Genomic DNA, 21,859 nt, shown 5'->3' with positions numbered 1-21,859 from the left:
ACCCTTTTAAAAGAAACCCATTTGTAAACCATCTTATTCCTTCTTCATTCATCTAACACTTCTAAGTATAAATTTTTACCTTCTTGTAATGTTTGACTCAACCAGTGATAGAGCCTCAGTAAGACTGACTCATCTCTGACACAGTTAATATAGTGTAGTAGCAGAGAGTTGTTCAGCACTGCGCCCATCTGAGAAGGCAGCTGCAAAGACAGAACAATCGGTCAACTGTAAGTATATAAAAAGGAGATCAGAGCAACAAGGAAATCATCAGATAGGAAATATATAACAAAAATAAAGGCCATGAAGATCAAATGGAAAATGCAAATAAGCACATGGTCGGTCCAGTCACATACCTCTAAGCAATGGATGTTCTGTAAGAGTTGAGGGAAGCTTTTAAGCTGTTCCAGTGGAAATGATCCATTGCTACTGAAATAATCAGAAAGATTCATCCCCTTTTTCCCACTTTCTTTACTGTAGTTACGGGAATTTAGCACTGGTATAACTGAGTGAGAATTCCATTTCTAAAAAAGAAAGATAATAAAACAATCTATCAATGGACTAAGCAGATTACAAACTGTTAAGTGTAAAAGCACTTGTTAAGGTGGTTTAATGAATGGAGTCTGAATATAGTTTGCATAGAATACTGGGTAATTAAAATGTACTTAAATATCTATAATCTCTTCCAACATCTGAATGGTTATTGTTTGAATTTAATAAAAGAAGACTGTGCAAGTCACTTGGGGTTTTAGATACTTACTCTTTTTACAGGATGGACATTAGCTAACATCAACTTTAGAGGTTCTGGAGGAAGTCCCTGATTCCTTTGCCTCACAGCAAGTAGAGCTGTCTTCCACAGATTCTCTGAATTCTTAAAATAGATCTATAAATTTGAATGTAAAGTACATGAGAGGAGGTATCCATAAGTTGGAGCAGCATAAAACCTAAAACTCTTCATTAATTCAAAGTATATTGATTATGAAATGTTTTACACCCATGCAAATCCATTTAAGTTTTTTTTTCTAATCAGGAATCTATTACATTGAATGGAATACATTGAATGGAATCAAAACGAAGTGCTAATCCCTAAAAAAACTCAGAAACAGTGCCACAATATTAGATCTTAAAACAGTATGCTATAAACATTTTAGCCCAAATCTATAAATTAACTTACTCAAAACAACATATTTCTATCTCGATATGACTTACTGCTCCTTAATCCCTTACCTTCTTCCTCATAGGCAAAGATACAGAAATCAAAGTAGGAACAAAGAATTTATATAGTGACAACAAAGCCTGGAGATGAGGCTGCATTCCCTGAAATAAAATAAGAGTTTTCAATTTTCAATTCTGTGGCCAGTAAGAAAAAAAAAAGTAACAATAAAATAAAAAGATTAAACATATATTCAGACCCTAATTTTATTATGTGATATAGCTATAGGAAGATGCTATAGAAAATCAAGGAATAGAAACTCAAACATTTAAATCAACTATCATAAAGCAACCCTCGCCAACTTGTCATCTTCTCTTTTATGACCTTTTTCCAGATTTTACTTCTTCCTTATATTTTCTCTCTTCTTCTCTGCCCGTGCCTTAGGCTTACCAGTCATATCTGCTAGCATGGCTTACTCTCACTAGTATAATACTCAGGACTCAAAGTTTACTCATTCTTGATTTAGACAGGAAGGTGGAAGGACAAAAAGGGAAGCCAAGAAAACAGAGCAAAGGAAATATTAATACCTTAGCATCATGATTCTTGGAAAATTCACTAGGATATCTAACAATTGGTATGCAGAAGTCAAACAGCTTGATATAACTGAAAAAGTCTTTACAAAAACATTAATTTTATGACAGAAGTCCTTACTGCTGGATACCTGTGTTTGATATATCTGGCTATCCAGAGGAAGCATACCACTAAAATTCCAAGGAAGAAACCAAACTGTTTTATTATATTACTATTTTGTTGAATCAAATACTATACAAAATAAGGAAGGCAGAAAATGGGGATTAGAAATACAGTATTCCTATTTTATAATAGCTTCCTGAAATTAAATTTATGATAACAAAACCCAAATGACCCAGGCTATCTATGCTGAAATATCTTCTGATCTCTGTACTCATTATCAATTAGTATCAGAGTGTTTGCTTTGAGTTGGAATGTTTTTGAAAGAGCAAATATTTAGGAGTGGAGAGACCTTTAGAACTTATTGTCTAGTTAACTAAACCTATCTTTATTGTTAAAAAGTTAACACTTTCTTAAAAGAAAGAGAGAGAGAGACTTCTAGTTAAACATGGCATACTGAACATACATGTTTAATTCTGGGTCCTCATAAAACCCCACTAAAAAGTAAAGGAATGGAAAAAGGCATAAAGCACAAGTTCAAAGAGAACAAGAAGGCAGACAATAGCACATGTGAGGTCTCAACAAGATTTCGGAACCTCAAATGAAGATGGATGGACAAACAATAACCAACTTGGCAGAACAGAGAAAACGAAAGCTAAGGCAGCAACAGAAAAAGCCTCAAAAGCAGCAGATTCATGCTTGAGAACTCCCAGAAAGGCTCAGGAATTTGAGGGATCAGATACCTCTGAAAAGTGGAGGTGCAAGAGGGCTGAAAAACAGAAGGACTGGTTGAAAGCCTACATAAGAAGCAGTTAGAACCCCAAATTCCTTCACTACACTGGCAAACATCAGGGTTTTACTCACTGAAGATAAAAGCTGAACTCATACAGTTTGCAGAACTGAGGGAGTGTACCAGAACCTTTCCCCAATCTTTTCTACTGCTTAAGTCCCAGAGTGCTAGTAGCCAGGTTTATAGCCCTGTGACAAGTAATTTTACATGTCAACTTTGCTGGGCCATGGGGTGCCCAAATCAAATGTTCTGGGTGTTTCTGAGGGTGTTTTTGATGAGATTAACATTTAAATCGGTGGACTCTTGAGTAAAGCAGACTACCCACCATAATGTGGGTGGGCCTCATTCAATCAGTTGAAGGTCTATACCGAACAAAAAGACCAGCTCCCCCAAGCAAGAGTATTCTCCACCAGACTGCTGACTGCAGATGAACTCAAACTGGAACATCAGCTCTCCTGGATCTCCAGCCTGCAGGCCCACCCTGCAGATGTTGGACTTATGAGTCTCTATAATCATGTGAGCCAATCCCGTATAAAAATCTTTCTCTATATATACACACATCCTAGTGGTTCTGTTTCTCTGGAGAAGCCTGACTAATACAACCCCTAGTCAGGAAACAGGAGAATTTTTTTTAAATTTTATTTATTTATTTATTTTTTGGCTGCATTGGGTCTTCGTTGCTGCACGTGGGCTTTCTCTAGTTGAGGCGATCAGGGGCTACTCTTTGTTGCAGTGCGCAGGCTCTAGGCACGCGGGCTCAGTAGTTGTGGCACATGGGCTTAGTTGCTCCGCGGCATGTGGTACCTTCCCAGACCAGGGCTCAAACCCGTGTCCCCTGCATTGGCAGGCGGATTCTTAACCACTGCACCACCAGGGAAGTCCCCAGGAGAATTTCTTAGGAAAAGTGACACCATCATCTGGGGGATTCCCCAATGAAACATCAAGATCCTACAATGAACAAGTCCTGCTCACGTACACAAGTTTCCAATGACCATTTTAGTGCTTTACTATTAAATATGGGCAAACAAGGTTTACCAGGTATTTGAGAAAAGCCTCTACCATGAAAGACCAAACAAACAAGAAAGGAACTCTGAGGAAACAGAGACAAAGCTCGGAACAGAAAAAAAAAAAAATCAGCCCAAATCACACAGGTTCATGCCTGGTAGAGGGAGAATCCCAGAAACCACCCTTACCCACCTTCAACAAGAGACCTAACTCCCCCTTCCTTTTCCAAAGACTGCTCTCAAAGGGCCTGGTGCATATAAGATAACAATGTGCCTGCTCCACTTCCCACCATTCATGCTTGCCACCAGAAAGACAATTTCTCTGTTTTGTGTCCATCATGATGGGAAGTTATGGGGCACGGATGGGTACAGAGGGGACACATGCCTCTGCAGGTATCAAAAATTCACATACCCAATACATTTGCTTACATGGGCTGATTATGCCTGTTACCATTTTACATGTTCAGTTACATGTGAGCATGGCTATGTCTTCTAGGCTCGGTATTGTTGGATGTGATCAAAGTCACCGAAATCCAGCTTATCAAAACAATTTTATGAATGTATCTTTATAAATAGGCATTGATAATGGGGTAATTTAGTAATGTACTATATAGAATATTAATAATGAAGCCATATATTTAATGTCTGGGTTAAAAATTTTTAGACACTGTACTGAGTCATTTTTTTAACTTTAACATATACTTGTCTCAGTTAATACAAATCAACAAGATCTTATTTATGGTAAGATTTTCTTATTCCATTGAAATGTTTTGCTGTTAACACGGAAAAATGTACATCTTTTTCATAATTTCTATTAATGTGAAATAAAATTAAATTTGGACAAAAACATTACCATTACTATCCTCAGAGAGCTACGAGAAGATACTGCACCCAGAGCGCCAAAATAGGAAGCTATAAAGCAAGAACAATCATTGAATTGTACCAACAGGAAACCTCACAACGGAGAAGCACACATGTGCACATGTGCTTGTGTTTTTCATGAAATTTGAATGCCTCTACATAGGTTGCGCAGGCTTCAACAGTTAGGCATAGGCACTACAACTTCCTATTGTTTTACACCCAAACCTTCACAGACTTCTGTTACCTGGCAGGTATAGTGGAAATAACAATGCAAGAGAGCTGTAAGGACAAGAGATAATAGTAAGGGAATATACTGAAGTTTAAGTATCCAGAAAAGAATGCTTTCCTAGATCACAGCCACAGAATAAATAAGCTAGCCACTTTAATAAAATAAAGTAGTCATTTTTGACTACTCCCTAACACTTATTTTCCAGCCATACCAACCCAGTTCTGTAAACGGTTTCTGCTATTTGGTATCGACCTGGCTTTGCTCATGCTGTTCCCTCTGCCAAGAGTGCCCTTCTCTTCTTTCCTGGCCTAGTTAAATTCTACTCACCATCACCACTCCTCCTTGACCCCAGTCTGATTCTGATTTTTTATTTTGTTGACTGAGCTCCCCAGGCAATTAAGTTCCTTGAAGGTAAACACGCATTCGATTTTACATCCCCAAAGCCTAGCTCGGTACCTAGCACAGAGTACACTGGCCAGTTTTAGGTCTTTTCAGTACTCACCATTTTGGCCTGAAGATCAAGCAGTTTTCTCACACGAAATGGTTTGACTAGAAAAGGTAAAGAAAAGAAGTACTAGTCTGTGGTTCAGAATAAAAAGAAACCTTGTTCATGTAGCTTCTCCTTACAACACATCAAGAATATAATTACCCTGTTCAGTTAAGCCATTAAGCAGATGCTCTTAGATAAAAGTACTAAAAAGAAATCCCACAAAACCCTGTCATAGAACTAATGATAACAGTTAACTTTATAAGGCGGATACAAATGCTAATTCTACAGAGTGAATGTAATACAACTGGAATGAAAGTACTCACCATTCTCTTTTTTGGTAAGTAAATACAACAAATGGCAGACATAAGGGCACTGTCAAAATATAAAAAATAAAAGAAAAAAAATGACAATATATCTTGACCGGGGCAACAATGCATTTTCCTCAAATGTCAATCTTATACTAAGAAAAAAGGCTTCGGGATTTCATTGAACAATAGTTTTACAAAGCTTCTCTTTTTCATACTACATAGTAGTGATAAAAAAAACAATAGTTTTAATTGGCATCCCTTTATGCCATTTTTAAAGTTATTTTTGAAATACAACAACAATGCAGACAATTTGAAAACCAGAAAAAGATTCTTCTACCTAACAAAAATTCATGTATTCCTTCTAGTAGGTCCGTATTTATTAAGATACAAACTTAAAATTTTTATCCTGATTTCCCACTTAGAAGTATTTTCCCATGTTACTTGGTCTTCAAAATGATCATTTTCAATGATCTTAATATTCCAGTGAGTGGATATACCAGAATTTAATTAACCATTTAGCCCTCAGTTTGGCAAATATCACATCATAAATTTGTTAAACTACTAAATGATTCCTTGGTTCCCTTATACCACTTCATTTTGAGCGTCCATTTGTTGAGGTTTTATTCTAGGTCAGGGGTCAGCAAGCTACAGTCCACCTGTTTTTGCAAATCAAGCTTTACTGGAACACAGCCGCAGTCACTCATTTATGTATTGGCCATGGCTGCTTTCTCGCTACAACAGCAGAGCTGAGCAGTTGTGACACAGACTGAGTGGCCTGCAAAACCTAAGATATTCACTATCTGGCCCTTTACAGGAGAAGTTTGCTGATACCTGTTCTAGAAGAAAACTAGAGTAGAATATCTTCAGGACCAGCAGGTGGCAGTGTTTTACTTTCATTAAAAAAAAAATGATAACCATAAAATAAAACATTAAAAAAACCCCAATAAATTAGAGTTCATTAAATTAAGAATATCTGTTTATCAGACAAGGAAATAATACTCTATTGCAGGGATGGGTAAACAACAACCTGTGGGTCAAATCCAGCCCACTGCTGGTTATTGTGAATAAAGTTTTATTGGAACACAGTCATTCATTTATGTATTTATTGTCTGTAGCTGCTTTTGCACTACACCAGCAGAGTGAGTACTTGTGACAGAGACAGTATGGCACTCAAACCTAAATATTTACTACCTGGCTCTTTAAGAAAAAATTTGCCAATACCTGCTTTAGATGTTAGGAAATTGAAAAAGTAAATTATTAAATAGGACTAGAGAAGGCAACAAAAGCAAAGATTTTCTTTAAACAAACTCATATTTTAGTAGTCTTGATTCTAAACTTTGAAGTACAGCATTCCATATTGCCATTCCTTTACTTAGAAATGGGTTGATAAAGACTGAACATACTTGTAATAAGCGTGGATTTATATATAGGATCTTCTTGTTTTTAAGGGAAGAATACATGTTATGACCAAGTCTGCCACATTGTACACAAAACATAGTAACTTTCAGTAAAAAAAAACAAAAAACAAAAAAAAACTCACTGCCTCACATCCCTAGGATATGAACCATTAGCAATACTGCTTATCATGTTGGGTATGAAACGAGTGCCACCCTAGGCCCCAGCATTCTATCTGACATTCTCCTTTAATCACATCTAGAAAGGAAAAATTCATGTGCATCTAAGACTTTACAATTGCTTTTCTGGCAAATAGTTAACCACCACATCTCAGTCACTACAGAGTCAGGCGCCTGCCAAGTTGTGACTTTTAATGCTTTTAAAAGTTAGGATCCCTATTTCTTGATCTGGGTGATGTTTATACAAATATGTTCGGTTTATAAAAATTAATTGAGCTGATCACTTATAAGTAATTTTGTGTATGTATACTTCAATAAGTATTTTTTAAAAGATAGAAAAAAAGAAAAGAAAAGGAAAAAAAGCAGGCCCCCTTCCCCCCCTGCCATGCTGAGCAAGAAACTCTCTCGTCAGCATCATAAAAACTACTCAAGTATACTGCAATTATTTGACAAACATTTATGAATAGTTCCTATTCATTCATTCACTCATGAAATAAGTACTTATTAAGCAGTGGATAAAACAGACAAAAAGGTCTGCTCTTATGAAGTTTACAATACTAAATACCTGGGTTATAAGAGGCTCAGTCCCTGCCTGGAAGAACTCCTAAGTATGCATCCAAAAGAATTCTAAGCAGGGACTTGTACAGGCACTTGCATGCCAACGTTTACTGCAGCATTATTCATGTTAGCCAAAAGGTAGTAACAACCCAAGGGTTCATCAACAGATAATGGATAAACAAAATGTGGTATAAACATACAATGGAATACTATTCAGCCATAAAAATGAAGTTCTGACACATGCTATAACATGGATGAACTTGGAAGACATGCTAAGTGAAAGAAGCCAGACACAAAAGGACAAATACTGGATGATTCCACTTATATGAGGCACCTAGAATAGGCAAATTCATAGACAGAAAGTAGATTAGAGGTTCCCAGAGGCTGGATGGAGGAGGAATGGGGAGTTATTGCTTACTGGCTAGAGAGTTTCTGTTTATGGTAATATAAAAGTTTTGAAAATAGATAGCAGTGATGGTTGCACAACATTATGAATGCAATTAATAACAATTAATAATACTTAAAATTAATAACACTTAAAAATTCATAACACTTAAAAATTAATAACAATTAACAACACTTAAAATAGTTAAAATGGTAAATTTTACGTTATGGAAAAAAGATAACAGGTTAAAAGAATGAAGTACTAATACATGCTGACAACATGGCTGAATCTTGAAAGCATTATGCTAAGTAAAAGAAGCCAGTCAAAAAAGACCCCATATTAGGGACTTCCCTGGCGGTCCAGTGGTTAAGACTCTGTGCTTCCACTGCAGGGGGCCTGGGTTTGATCTCTGGTTGGGGAACTAGGATCCTGCATGCTGCGCAGGGCAGCCAAAAAAAAAAAGAAAAGAAAAAGAAAAAAAGACCCCATATTGTATGATTCCATTTATGTGAAATGTCCAGAATAGGCAAATCTCTAAAGACACAAAATAGATTAAGAGTTGCTTAAGAACCTCTAAATAGGAAGATGGGGGTGATAGCTAAAAGGTATGAGTTTTTTTTTTAATAAAGTGAAAGAATGTCACAATAAAGCAAGTCACACGAATTTTTTGGTTTCCCAAGGGGTATGAGATTTTTGAGGTGATGAAAATGTTCTAAAACTGACTCTGTTCATGGTTGCACATATCTGTGAACCTACTAAAAACCAGTGGATTTTACTTTGAGTGGACTGTATGGTATGTGAGTTACATCTCAACAAAGCTGTTTTTAAAAAGTATCCAGCGAGAAAAGAAATGACATACTACAATTAGACTGATTTGACAACAATGGAAAGGAGGTGCCAGTGCAATATTGTCAATGTCCTGAGAGAATTTCACTGTCACCTTAGAGTTCTACACACAGTAGAACCAATTTTCAAGAGCAAGGGCATAGTAAAGACATTTTTAGGCAAAGACAGAGTTTACCATCAAAGATTCTACTGAAAGAATATTCTAGAAAACGAGCTCGACTGAAGGTCTGAGATGCAAAAACAAATGATGAGCAAAGATATTGGCAAATACGTGGGCAAATCTAAACAAACACCAACTGTGAAGAAAATAATAATGTCTACTGTATGTGTATGTGGAGGAGGATGGAGAAGAAAGAGCCAGAACTAAAACCAGATAATAGCATATAATCTGGGAGGGGTGTGATCAGAGTTAAAGCATTCTGAGGTCCTTGTATCATTCAAGATGAAGGTAAAGATATTAGTTACCTTTGGACTTTAAGAAAAAAACATTAAAAATTTAAACTGAGAACATTATAAAGTTATTAATTCATTAAAAAATAATAAACCCATTATATGCTAGATGACATATTTTACAAAAAAATAACTACATTTTCCAAACAAAAGAAAAGCAGTAAGAAGGATGACACTGTCTTACATTTTACACTATATATGCATGTTAAAATAGGTACAATAACAGCTAAAACAACACACACAGAATGTGTAATTTCCAACCAAGAATGGGGGAAAACCACAATCAATCCAAAATAAAAGGGATGAGGGAAAGAATCAGAAAAAAGCAGATCATTTAGAAAGCTCAAAATAAGATATTGATATTTCAATTTATTTCTACTATATCAACAATCACTACAAAAGTAAATAAACTAATTTTCCAGGTAAAAGTGAAAAACCGTCAGACAGGATTTAAAAATAAAATCTAGTTATATGCTATTGAAAAGAGGCATCTAAGGGATTTCCCTGGTGGTCCAGTGGTAAAGAATCTGCCTTCCAATGCAGGGGACACAGGTTCGATCCCTGGCTGGGGAGCTAAGATCCCACATGCCATGGGGCAACAAAGCCCGCACTGTGAGCCTCAAAGAGAGAGCCTGCCCGCGTGCCACAAACTACAGAGCCCATGTGCTCTGGACCCTGTGCGCCCCAACTACAGAGCGCATGCACCCTGGAGCCCACGCCACAACTAGAGAGAAGCCCGCGCACCACAACAAAGAGCCTGCGCCGCAACGAAAGATCCCACGTGCCGCAACTAAGACCTGATGCAGCCAAAAATATAAAAAGAAAAAAAGAACATAAATTGTTTTTTAAAAATAAATAAATAAAAGAGGCATCTAAGACATGAGGGAAAAAGGAGATTTTTCAAAAAACCAAAAGATGGTAATATACCAAGCAATATACTAGCCAATGTCAATATCAAACGAAATGACTAAAACAAAAAGCATTTCTGAAGAACCTAGTGGCAAGACGGGAATAAAGACACAGACCTACTAGAGAATGGACTTGAGGATATGCGGAGGGGGTGGGGTGAGATGTGACAGGGTGAGAGAGTGTCATGGACATATATACACTACCAAATGTAAAATAGATAGCTAGTGGGAAGCAGCCGCATAGCACAGGGAGATCAGCTCGGTGCTTTGTGACCACCTAGAGGGGTGGGATGGGGAGGGTGGGAGGGAGGGAGATGCAAGAGGGAAGAGATATGGGAACATATTGTATATGTATAACTGATTCACTTTGTTATAAAGCAGAAGCTAACACACCATTGTAAGGCAATTATACTTCAATAAAGATGTTTTAAAAAAAAACTCTTAGAAGAAAACATAGGGGAAATCTTCATAATGTTGGATTTAGCCATGATTTCTTGGATATGACACAAAAAGCACAGACAACAAATGAAAATATAGATAAACTGGACTATGTCAAAATTAAAAACTTCTGTGCAACAAAAGTCATTATTAACAAGAGTGATAAGGTAACCCATGGAATGGGAAAAAATACTTGCAAATCATATATCTGATAAGGGGTTAACATCCAGAATATATAAAGAATTCCCACAATGAAACAAACAACCTGATTAAAAGATGGGCAAAGGGCCTGAACAGACATTTCTCCAAAGAAGATATACCAATGGCCAATAAGCACATGAAAAATGCTCAACATCACTAATTATTAGGGAAGTGCAAACCACAGTGAGATACCAATTCTTATCCATTAGGATGGCTGTTATTTAAAACAAAACAAAAACAGAAAATAGCAAGTGCTGGCAAGAATGTAGAGAAATTGGAATGCTTGTGCATTGTGCAAGGGATGGTAAAATGGTGCAGTCACTGTGGAAAACAGTATGGGAGCTTCTCAAAAAATTAAACATAAAATTACTGTATTACCATACAATCCAGCAATTCCCTTCTGCATTCATACCCAAAAGAATTGGAAGCAGAGCCTTGAATAGATATTTCCACACCCATGTTTGTAATAGCATTATTAGTTATTATTTCATTGTTATTATTATTATTTTGTAACAGCATTATTTACAACAGCCAAAAGGTGGAAACAATGCAAGGGTCCATTGATGGATGAATGGATAAACAAAACATGGTATATACATACAATGGAATATTGTTCAGCCTTAAAAGGCAAGGAAATTCTGGCACATGCTACAACATGGATTAACCCCAAAGACATGCCAGGTGAAATAAGCCAGTCACAAAAGGACAAATATTGTCTTTAGTCTATTTATAATAATTATATAAATTCAAGTCATATATATTATTTCCACTTAAAAAGTAAGGGAAATTTATTATGGATCTCACTATATTTGTGTTGTATACTCTTTCTGGCTATTTTTTGATATGAAATAACTATTAAACTCATCTTGTTACAAGTAAAAAAAAAAAAGCATTTCTAACAAAGGGCAACTCCATGATAAAGGTTTGATTCAGCAGGACAATATGAAAACTATAATTGTGCATATATCTAGTAATAGACTCAAAATATATAAAGTAAAATTTGACAGAACTTTAAGGAAAAACTAACAAATCTGCCTTCATAGTGGGAGATTTTCAACATACCTCACTCTGTAATTGATAAATGGGCAGCAACAACAATAAACCCATAAGGATAGAGAAAATTTCAATTCCAATAACCTTCATTCCCTCACCCTACTTCAACAACTCACCCCATTGTCACTCTGAATCTTGTCATCACATTGAACCATCCCCTCCTGAAATCTTAAACTCCAATGCTACAATTTCTATCATTCCAGTTTTTAACCCCAATACATTTCCTGAATGTCACCAAGGCATCCTGAACCTCAGCTGCGTGTGCTCCCAATCTGCCCTGTTTTGTCTTCACCTTCTCCCTTTTCTCTCTAGACTTCCTGATCCATCGGCGGTCACTCTCTTGCCTCCTTGTCCCACCCTGGAGAAATTACCTATCACAAATTCGTGCTCCCTAAACTCATCTGGGCCTTCAGAACTGTGTCTCTAACCTCCTATTTCTATTTCCACCAAAAGCTATTTCAAAATGTATACTCTCTCCTCAAACATAATATTCTATCTTCCCATCCTCATTCTCAGCAGAAGACCTTGCCTCCTACTTAAGTGAAACTTTGAGGAAAAAAAAAATCACTAAAACCACTGGGCAGGAATTCCCTCAATCATGTCCCTTACTAACCCACAAATTTATTGACATCAACACCCATGTCTCTCTTCCTGTTGAAAACAAATTCCTATGACTTTAACCCTGATCCCCAGTCTTATTTTGATACCTCTCCTGTATACTCACATGGAGCTCTGTGGATACTATCACAGGATTTATCACACTGTACTTATCTTCTCTCCTACTACATTTAAAGATCTTCAAGGCTCAGCCTCTTACTAGATAGCTTACCTTAGCAAAGTTACATAACTTTTCCAAGCCTCAGTTGTCTCATCTCTAAAATGGGAATATCATTTTCCATAAATCCTGGCTCTAGTCACGTGACTCTGGGTAATTATTTGACTTCTCTGTGCCTCAGCTTCCTCATCTCTAAAATGGGGATAAAAGTGTATACCACATAAGGCTGGCAAGAGGTTCATGTGAGTTAAAACCACTTCTTATCTGGTGTGTGTTTTACACTCACTGCACATTTCAGTTTGGCCTAGCCACATTCCCAGTGCTCACTTAGTCAAATGAAGCTAGTGGCTACTATACTGGTAGCACAAGTATAGAAAATAGTAGGTGCTCATTAATTTCTTTTAGAATATCGATGTAAGAAAAGAACTTTCAGACCCTCAGAACTGGGAAAAAAACACTTTACATAGTCTAACATTTCTTTCTCTACATTTTAACATCTCTGAAAACAGAACTAATCCTAAAATCCATATCATGTGATAGTTTTAATGGCAGCATTCTACTGTAACGGTTCATAACATAATGATGCATCTTAACACTGATGGCATCTTAGAGATGATGAAATACTGTGTATATAAAGTATACTACTGCCTGGCATATAAGCCTCATATAAGTTAATTATATGAGGCTTATAGTTAACTTATTCTTACTCATATTTGTATTTCCAATACTAGTTCAATGCCTTTCATATTATGTGGTTAATAAATGTTCATTGAGTGAATTTCTACAGGATGTAGCCTCAAACTTTGTACATCTAAAGCCAAATATATTATATTCCTTCCAAAACTACCTCCTTTTCACAAATTTCCTTTTATGGTCAAAGGTACCATCATTCTGAGTCATGCTGCCTTAAAAACTTGGATCTTTATCTCTTGACCCTTCCCTTAATCCAATATAGGTACCAAGTCAATTCTTCCTTTACAATTTCCCCTAAAATTTGTCCTTTCAATTTTTCATTCCCCTGAGTCTAGGATAGTGATTCTCAAACTTTTTGGTCTTAGGACTCTTTACATTCTTAAAACTTAGAGGACCCCGAAGAGCTTTTGTTTATCTGGTTTATATCTGTTGATATTTACCATATTAGAAACTAAAACTCGGAAATTTTTAAATGTTTACTAACTCATTTAAAAAATAAGCCCATCATATGCTAACAATAAATGAAATATTTTATGAAAAATAACTATATTTTCCCAAAAAAATGACTTAGAGTGACACAGTTTTACATTTCTACAAATTTCTTTAATGTTTCTGACTTAATAGAATACAGCTGGATTCTCTGCTTCTGCATTAAATCTGTTACAATATGTTGTTCTGATTGAAGTACATGAAGAAAAGCCAGCCTCACACAGATATGTAGTTGGAGAAGAAAGTAATATTTTAATAGCCTTTTCAGAAAATTGTGGATATTAGTCTTTGATACTTCACTAAAACTTGGTAAGTGATAGTCTCTTAGGGAACAGCTGCAATGTGGAATCTGAAATCTTATCAATGAACTCTCTTTGTACTCTGTTCCATTAAAATTCATTGATATATCTTGCACTTTGGATAGCTCTTTTACCCATGCATAATTTCATAATATCATACTTGATAATTTGGAAATTAGTTATACCAAGTTTCCAAATATTGACACATTTCATTATACAATATCTAAAAATCACATTCATTAATATTGCTACCATCCTCATCAGGAAAGTCTTTAAGTATTGGGAAGCTGTCAAGTTCACAGTGGCAGATACAAATTTTCCAAACTTGTAATTTTCGCTTAAAAGCTCAAATTTTATCACTGGCAAAAAATAGTGCCACTTGTTTTCTTTGAAATGACCAGCTCACTTTGTTCATTTTCAAGAAAACATCTGCCAAATACCCAAGTCTGAATAACCACAGTTTATATGTCAGTCACTCTTTGAAGTAAAAATGGTATTCTGTGAAAAAAGCAGCTGGTTTAGCTCACAACTCAATCACACAAGTGCTTTTCCTCAGGACAACTGTTGTACTTTAGTATGCAGAAGGGATTTATTTGTACTTCCCATTTCATCAAACATAATATTAAAGATGTGTCTCACAGGTTGAAGTTTAATATAATTAATGAAGTAATTTTTACTGCTTCATTTGGGACATTATTAAGTGAAACTAGCATTTTTGTTTTTTACTGCAGTGAAGAACACAACGACCACTAGTACAGTCTGGTCCCACTGACCTGATTTGTGCTAAGGCGCCAGCAGTTTTATCCACCATCAGTGCAAATGTCAACACAGTGAAAATAGCTAATAACATCTTGATATTGCTATAAAGATAACTTGAACCACTGAGACCTCCTGAAAGGTTCTCAGGGAGCCTCAAGGGGTCCACAGAGCATATCTGAGAACTGCTAGTTTAGGATGTCATCATCATGTTAGTCTCCTAACTAGTCTTCCTGACTCTAGCCTCCATCCTAATTCATAATGTTTGGCACTACTAGATACAACTTCCTACAGTGTTGCTTTCAACATGTTCTGCCCCAAGTTTTTCAGTGATTTCCCCACTGGATATAGGATAAAGTTCAAATTCCTTACCATCACATTTAAAGACCTCAACAATTTTTCCTCACCCAACTTTTTCAGCCTTATCACCCACCACTGCCTGACACCAATTGTAATTAAGTCAGTCTGATCTATTTAAGGTCTCCTGAAATACAATTTACACAGTTCACAACTTCGCTTGAAATATTCCTGTCATATCAAACATCAAATCTCAAATCCTACTCAACCTTCACGGCCTAGCTCAATGCCTACATACTTTATGATGCTTTTTCTAATCACTCTGGTTTACAGTGTTCTTTCCTTCCTGGAAATATCACAGCAATTATTATCCTCATGTTAACATATACTGTCTTTGATAATTTAACTTATGCGTTGTTATTTAACTTTATCTGCTTCCCTTAGTCCCCCAACTGGATTATAAACCCCTGGAATATGGAAACTCTCTGCTAAACTTTGAATCTTCTACATTGCCTCGATCAATGCAATGAAGACAGTCAGTTTTTTAAAAATGAAATCAATGGATGAATTCCCTATCCAGAAGCAAGAGGAATTCGGTTAGATGAATGGTTCACATGGTCTGTGAACTACTGATGGTCCTGAAAGTCTTCCATGTGGACAGTAGATTGATTTCTTAGAGTTATTAATGTTTTCAATGGGAATAATTATGCTATTTAATCAAAATCAGTCCATTGGCATCTCATGAAAAGTAATCCTCTCCTCATTAATTCTGATGAGGTTTTCGCAGTGTTAATCAAGAAACTGTACAATAAGTGACCCAAAGGACCCTGCTGAAGTGGTTTAAAAGGGGAAAGATGGCAATCATTGCTCTATATCAGCAAATAGACTCCAATGTGAACTCAATTCTATCTGTTACAATTATTTCCTTAAAAAAGATATAAAGCAAATGCATTAAAAATTTTATTTGTTAATCTGAGAGACAGGTGTAAAGATATTTGTTATGTTACTCTTTATACTTTTCTATGTGTTTCATATGTTTTAAAATAAGTAAGGAAAGTTGTGTGGCACTTTGAAGCACATATAGTGCATCGATATACAAGCACATACCATTTGATCAATGCATGATGCTGTCCAATTTTTACTTACCAGTGCATCGTCTTGCAATGAAGCAAAAAAGAAGCCATAGAGCAAGTTAATTTGCTCCTTGTGATCAATGAAGTCAAACATTGCAACCAGCCAACGATAAAAAAGTACCTATTGAGAGACAAAATGCTTATCTTTAGAGAAATATAACTTGCAGAGGAAGGAGCTTAATTCCCCCCCTCAGGGCTGTTTTAGAAGCCTCTAGCACAAAGAAGGATAATAGATTTTATCTCTCAGTAAAAATTTCTGTTTGAACAGACTCCTTGCATCAAGCTACATTGTTCCAAAACTACAGGCTTTGCACAAAAGGCCACTGCCATTACTCCATAAGTGGCTCTTCCTTGCCAGCCCTTAAGTGGTTCTGAAGGACTTATCATCAAAGGGTTTAAAAAGATTACCTTGGTGCTACCAGAACACTTGCCAACACAAAGCCAAGAGACCGCCTTAACCACAGAATCTTCTGATATTAGAGTTGCTGGAATCATACACTTGAATATCCGAGTGTTTACAGCACTCCCTGGAAAGCAGACAAACTCTAAATCAAACTACATTTTAGGATCTTGACTGTTTCCTTACTATTATTAACTCTTGGTCCTAAAAATTTCACTTCACATTGAAGGCAATAAAATAATATTCAATATCTCTTATCATCATTACAAAACATAGTTTGAAACAAAAATGTACCTTTAACTTTTAATATAAACTATAAAGCAAATTCTTTGGTTCTAATATTTTTATCTAACAAGGGAGGATGAGTACAGGATTTCTTCTTGGCATGATGAAAATGTTTGGAAATTAGATAGTGGTGATGGTTGCACAACTCTATGAATATGCTAAAAAAAATTTTTTAAAAACCCTGAATTGTATGCTTCAAAAGGGTGAATTTTATGGTACGTGAATTACACCTCAAAAAGTCTTTTACTCCTAGGAAAATTTCAAGGACTTTTTAAAATGGCATAATAGATTCTGATTTATTTAAAGCTACTCTAAGATATCTTGCATGAGCTCCTATGTTTAAGAATAAATAGATATATTTCTAGTCTCCATCCCCCCCAAAAAAGTGGGAAGGATAGCAGAATGAAACAACTATACTATTAGCTGGTAGTAATATCATTCTATATTGGTCCAATCTTTCCATCATACTCTCTTGGCTTCTATGCTATCCTCCCATCTGCTAATAGAAGTGATTTTGCGAGTAGTTTTGTGTATACCCTATATCAACTTCTGCTTATTAAGGCTTCAATAATTAAATATACATGTATATCATCAATTTCTTTTTGTATTTAAACATTATTTTATTTGCATTATACAGTGGTGATCACAACCATTCACTGAAAAAACAGTGTTCTCAACTTCTCATGCAAGTAGAAGCCTCAACAATATCTTGGATACATGTGTCTTTAACCACTGTTTTACAGGTATTATAGCGTGCTAATCACATCCATTCAGTATAACACTGTTCTCAACTTCTCCCACAAGTAGCATTCTTAGAAACATACAGGTCTTTAAACGCTGTCTTACATGCATTATAGCATGGTTATCACATCCATTCACCAAGATAACACTGTTCTTAACTTCGCCTGCAAGCAGCATTCTCAGAAACATCTTATACATCTTTTCTTTTCCTACTAGTGTAGACCTCTTATTTTTTTTAATAAAAATTGTATATATTTAAGATGCACAACATGATGATACGATATAATCAGCCCTCCATATCCATAGGTTCTGCACCTGTGGATTCAACCAACCACAGAGAGAAAATATTTGTTTAAAAAAAGAAAAATTCCAGAAAGTTCCAAAAAGCAAAACTTGAATTAGCCACACAAGACAACTATTTACATGGCATTTACATTGTATTTACAACTATTTACATAGTGTTTACATTTTATTAGGTATTATAAGTAATCTAGAGATGATTTAAAGTATACAGGAGGATGTGTGTAGGTTATATGCAAATATTACGCCATTTTATCAAGGGATTTGAGCATCCTAGGATTTTGGTATCCGCAGGGGGTCCTGGAACCAACACCCGGCAGATACTATATACCTATATATAATAAAATGACTACTACAGTCAAGCTAATTAACATTTTATCTCCTCACATAGTTACCATTCTTTGTGTGTGGTAAGAGCACATGAAATCTATTCGCTTGCAAATTTCCAGTATTCTATACAATATTACTAACTATACTCATCATGTTGTACATCAGATCTCTAGATTTATATATCCTACATAACTTCAACAATATATCTCATCAATTCCTACCCCATCATTCTGTGGAGAAGAAAGGAAGCAGTGATGGCAGGTAATGAATCACAAGAATAAAAATCTCTGCTTTCCAGTCTCGTGGTATCTTGTTTTTACTCCTCTCTTCTCCCCTACTCCCATCCCCCAACCCTTGTAAAGTTTACAACAGTCTGACCGCTAACACTTTACACATGCACCAAATTCAAAGGGAGAAATCAATAAAGACTCTATTCTTACTTCCCAGTGACTTTTCAATTACTAAAGAGTCCAAAGTCCCTTTGTACCTAATTATGACATTTCTAGCACACCTGCCCCTCAATATGTATTTCAACTTAGCAAAAGAGTTACATATAAAGATCTGGTAGTGATGGTGGATATCACAGAAATAACTAAAAGGAGAAAAGCAATTAATGAGGCTACATTTAATGTCACCAAATTCCAGCTTAACAGAAAAACGAAATTAGACTAGAAAGCCAGAGATTATTTTTTAAATTGTTACATACAAGTTTCTAAGTCTGAGGCATGCATTTTGAAACATGCATGCATTTGCAACAAGACCCGGCAAACATCACGAAAACCTTCTAAACGTTAATTTCTGAGATATCAAAAAAGAAAAGAGAAATTCCAAAATAGAAAACATCTGTACATTCTATACATGTTTTAAGGGGAGAAGGGATAGATAGAATTGTTCTCAATAGACACTAATCAGTTAAATATGAATTCCTAGAAATTTGTCAAAACCAATCTGAAACCACTTAGAAGAAGACCAATTTTATTAGGTCAAATTTAACTTTCTAGGAAAACAAAGAGAACTAATCAGGTAAAAATAGAGAACTAGGGACTTCCCTGGTGGCACAGTGGTTAAGAACCCACCTGCCAATGCAGGGGACACAGGTTTGAGCCCCGGTCCGGGAAGATCCCACATGCCGTGGAGCAACGAAGCCCATGCGCCACAACTACTGAGCCTGTGCTCTAGAGCCCGTGAGCCACAACTACTGAGCCCGCGTGCCACAACTATTGAAGCCCATGCACCTAGAGCCCGTGCTCTGCAACAAGAGAAGCCACTGCAATGAGAAGCCCGCGCACCGCAACGAAGAGTAGCCCCCACTCGCCACAACTAGAGAAAAGCCTGCGCGCAGCAACAAAGACCCAACGCAGACAAAAATAAATAAATAAAAATTTTTAAAAATATAGAGAACTAAAATTCCTGGAAGTCATATACTGAATTCGGCTAGTAATGTGCTGTCTCTCTCTCTCAGACACACACACACACACACACACACACCTGCAAACATGATAGGGTATGCACAAAGGAACCCAATATGCAAGGGCTAGAAAATGGTATATAAAGTATTCAATTTTGATAGTTGTCTTAATTTAAAAAAAAAAGGAGAAAACCCAGTAGCAGTGTGGTGCAGCATAAACACTAGAAGGGGAGTTAGGAGATCTGAGTTCCCCAGTTCTAGCTCTGAGATTAAGCAAGTCTCTTTAACCACTCTGGGCTTCAGCTTCCTCACCTTTAAAATGAGAATGTTCAAGGGCTAAAATACTCTCTAAGTCTCAATTTGGGTGAGGGTAGGTTAAAAGGTTCTTCTCGAGTAAAAAGAATAACGGACAGATATGATTTCTTTCTAAGACTCTCCCCCCACTGCCATTACAAATGAACTTAGAACAGAAAAGGAAGCACTGGCACAAAAGAAAAAACATCTTGACTATTAAGGCCACAGACACTGGAATGGAGACAGTATCAACAGGGACTTGCCATAGATAAGTGAACCTAAAGGCAATAAAATAGACCAAGTGATCTCTTAATGTGCCTTCCAGCAACACTATTTAAATTATTATCTATCCTTGTTAAGAGAAATACTAAAAATGGCTCCCATGTATTTGGTGACAAGAATCCATTTTATTTGTAAAGATATGTGATAACTAGCCATTTTCAGCATATGCACATAGAAACTTTTGGTTCATAAGGTAGTCTGAACACAAGAAAGGCCCATTTTATTGATATAATCTTATCAGATTGGTTTTATGAAGAGAATAGGAAAAATATATAGTTCTTTAACTGCAGCTGATTCCAATCAACAATCTAATTCAAAGTCTGAAAGGCAAAACAAATAGCAAACTGAAAAATTTATCCCCTTGACATACCAAATTTGCCACTGAGGGCCACATTTAATAGAATGTCGATTCCTTCTGGAGCTAACCCATTCTTCCACGCCACATTTTCCACAGTTTTCAAGTGTTTCTCCAAGGTTTTATCTTTACTCTGTGAAGTTTCAACGGGACCTGGAAGAGGAACAATATTAAATAGTGAGGACTTTAAAACTCTCTCACTCCTCAGCCTCAACAGTTACAATTAGGATTCTTCAAAGGAATAGCTTTACGTAAAAGATGTCTTCCTAAAAACCCTTCAAAGCCTTTAAAACCCTAGAACACTTCACAGCAAAGCAGGAAAACTGAATCCTTCCCTGGCTTCTCTGCTCTAAACTAACTAAAAGCACTGAACTTAGACTAAGCTGTTGCAAAAACTAGGGCAGTGGTTCCCAAACTTTGCTGCACGTTGGAATCACCTAAGGAGCCGTTAAACAATCCCAATGCCCAGCTTGTATCCCATACCAATAAAATCAGAAAGTCTAAGAGTGGATGCCAGGTACCAGTGGGTTTTAAAGATTCTTGGGAAATCCCAATGTGCAACAGTTTGGAAACCACTCTGCCAGGAACATGCTTTGTTGCTATATCCCTAGTACCTAGCATACTGATATGTAGTAAGTGCTCAATAAATGTCCATTAAATAAACAAAAATCACGAATGAGCAAAAATATGCTTTCCTTTAAAAATCCTTAAGAAAAAAAGTCTGAATATTTTTACAGGAATAGGACTTAACATAAGGAAAACAATCTGTCTTACCTTTCTCAAAGTATGTCAGTGCTATTTGCAGAGCGCCTTCTGCTTGATCATCAGCATGTTCATAATCTTCCACTGGATTGTTTTGTCCATGTTTCGAGATGCTCTTTGAGTCACTTAGGTCCTCTTTCACTTTCCAGGCCGAGAGTCTAGTCTGATAGCTATTACTACCTTGTGAAGTCCTCTTTTGTGCCTGAGAGTTCTTAACTTTCCTTTGAGGTGACATTACTGCACGTGTTCTATACAGAAACAAGTGTCAAGTTACCATTAACCAGCCAAACTGTCCCTCCCTTTTTACTCCACAAAGACAGGGATC

The 21,859-nt window shown here is 36.3% G+C and overlaps 1 protein-coding gene across 2 annotated transcripts in view; it reads right to left on the bottom strand.

Moving 5' to 3' along the window:
* Nucleotides 1-21,859, bottom strand: part of CENPI (centromere protein I) — a 49,216-nt gene that overhangs the window by 25,616 nt on the left and 1,741 nt on the right. For both annotated transcript variants that reach the window (XM_036839124.1, XM_036839123.1), the window contains exons 2-11: nucleotides 21,547-21,782; nucleotides 20,788-20,925; nucleotides 16,786-16,904; nucleotides 16,391-16,498; nucleotides 5,538-5,586; nucleotides 5,227-5,273; nucleotides 1,225-1,314; nucleotides 758-880; nucleotides 354-521; nucleotides 80-200 (exon numbers count right to left, since the gene is read on the bottom strand). In XM_036839124.1, coding sequence (XP_036695019.1) covers nucleotides 80-200; nucleotides 354-521; nucleotides 758-880; nucleotides 1,225-1,314; nucleotides 5,227-5,273; nucleotides 5,538-5,586; nucleotides 16,391-16,498; nucleotides 16,786-16,904; nucleotides 20,788-20,925; nucleotides 21,547-21,769 — 1,186 coding nt within the window. In that variant the 5' untranslated portion in view covers nucleotides 21,770-21,782. The remainder of the gene's footprint in view (nucleotides 1-79; nucleotides 201-353; nucleotides 522-757; nucleotides 881-1,224; nucleotides 1,315-5,226; nucleotides 5,274-5,537; nucleotides 5,587-16,390; nucleotides 16,499-16,785; nucleotides 16,905-20,787; nucleotides 20,926-21,546; nucleotides 21,783-21,859) is intronic.

Source organism: Balaenoptera musculus, chromosome X (genome assembly GCF_009873245.2).
Source record: "Balaenoptera musculus isolate JJ_BM4_2016_0621 chromosome X, mBalMus1.pri.v3, whole genome shotgun sequence".
Taxonomy (NCBI): Eukaryota; Metazoa; Chordata; class Mammalia; order Artiodactyla; family Balaenopteridae; genus Balaenoptera; species Balaenoptera musculus.
Note: the sequence above shows the minus strand (reverse complement) of the source record. Positions and strands in the feature narration are given on the sequence as shown.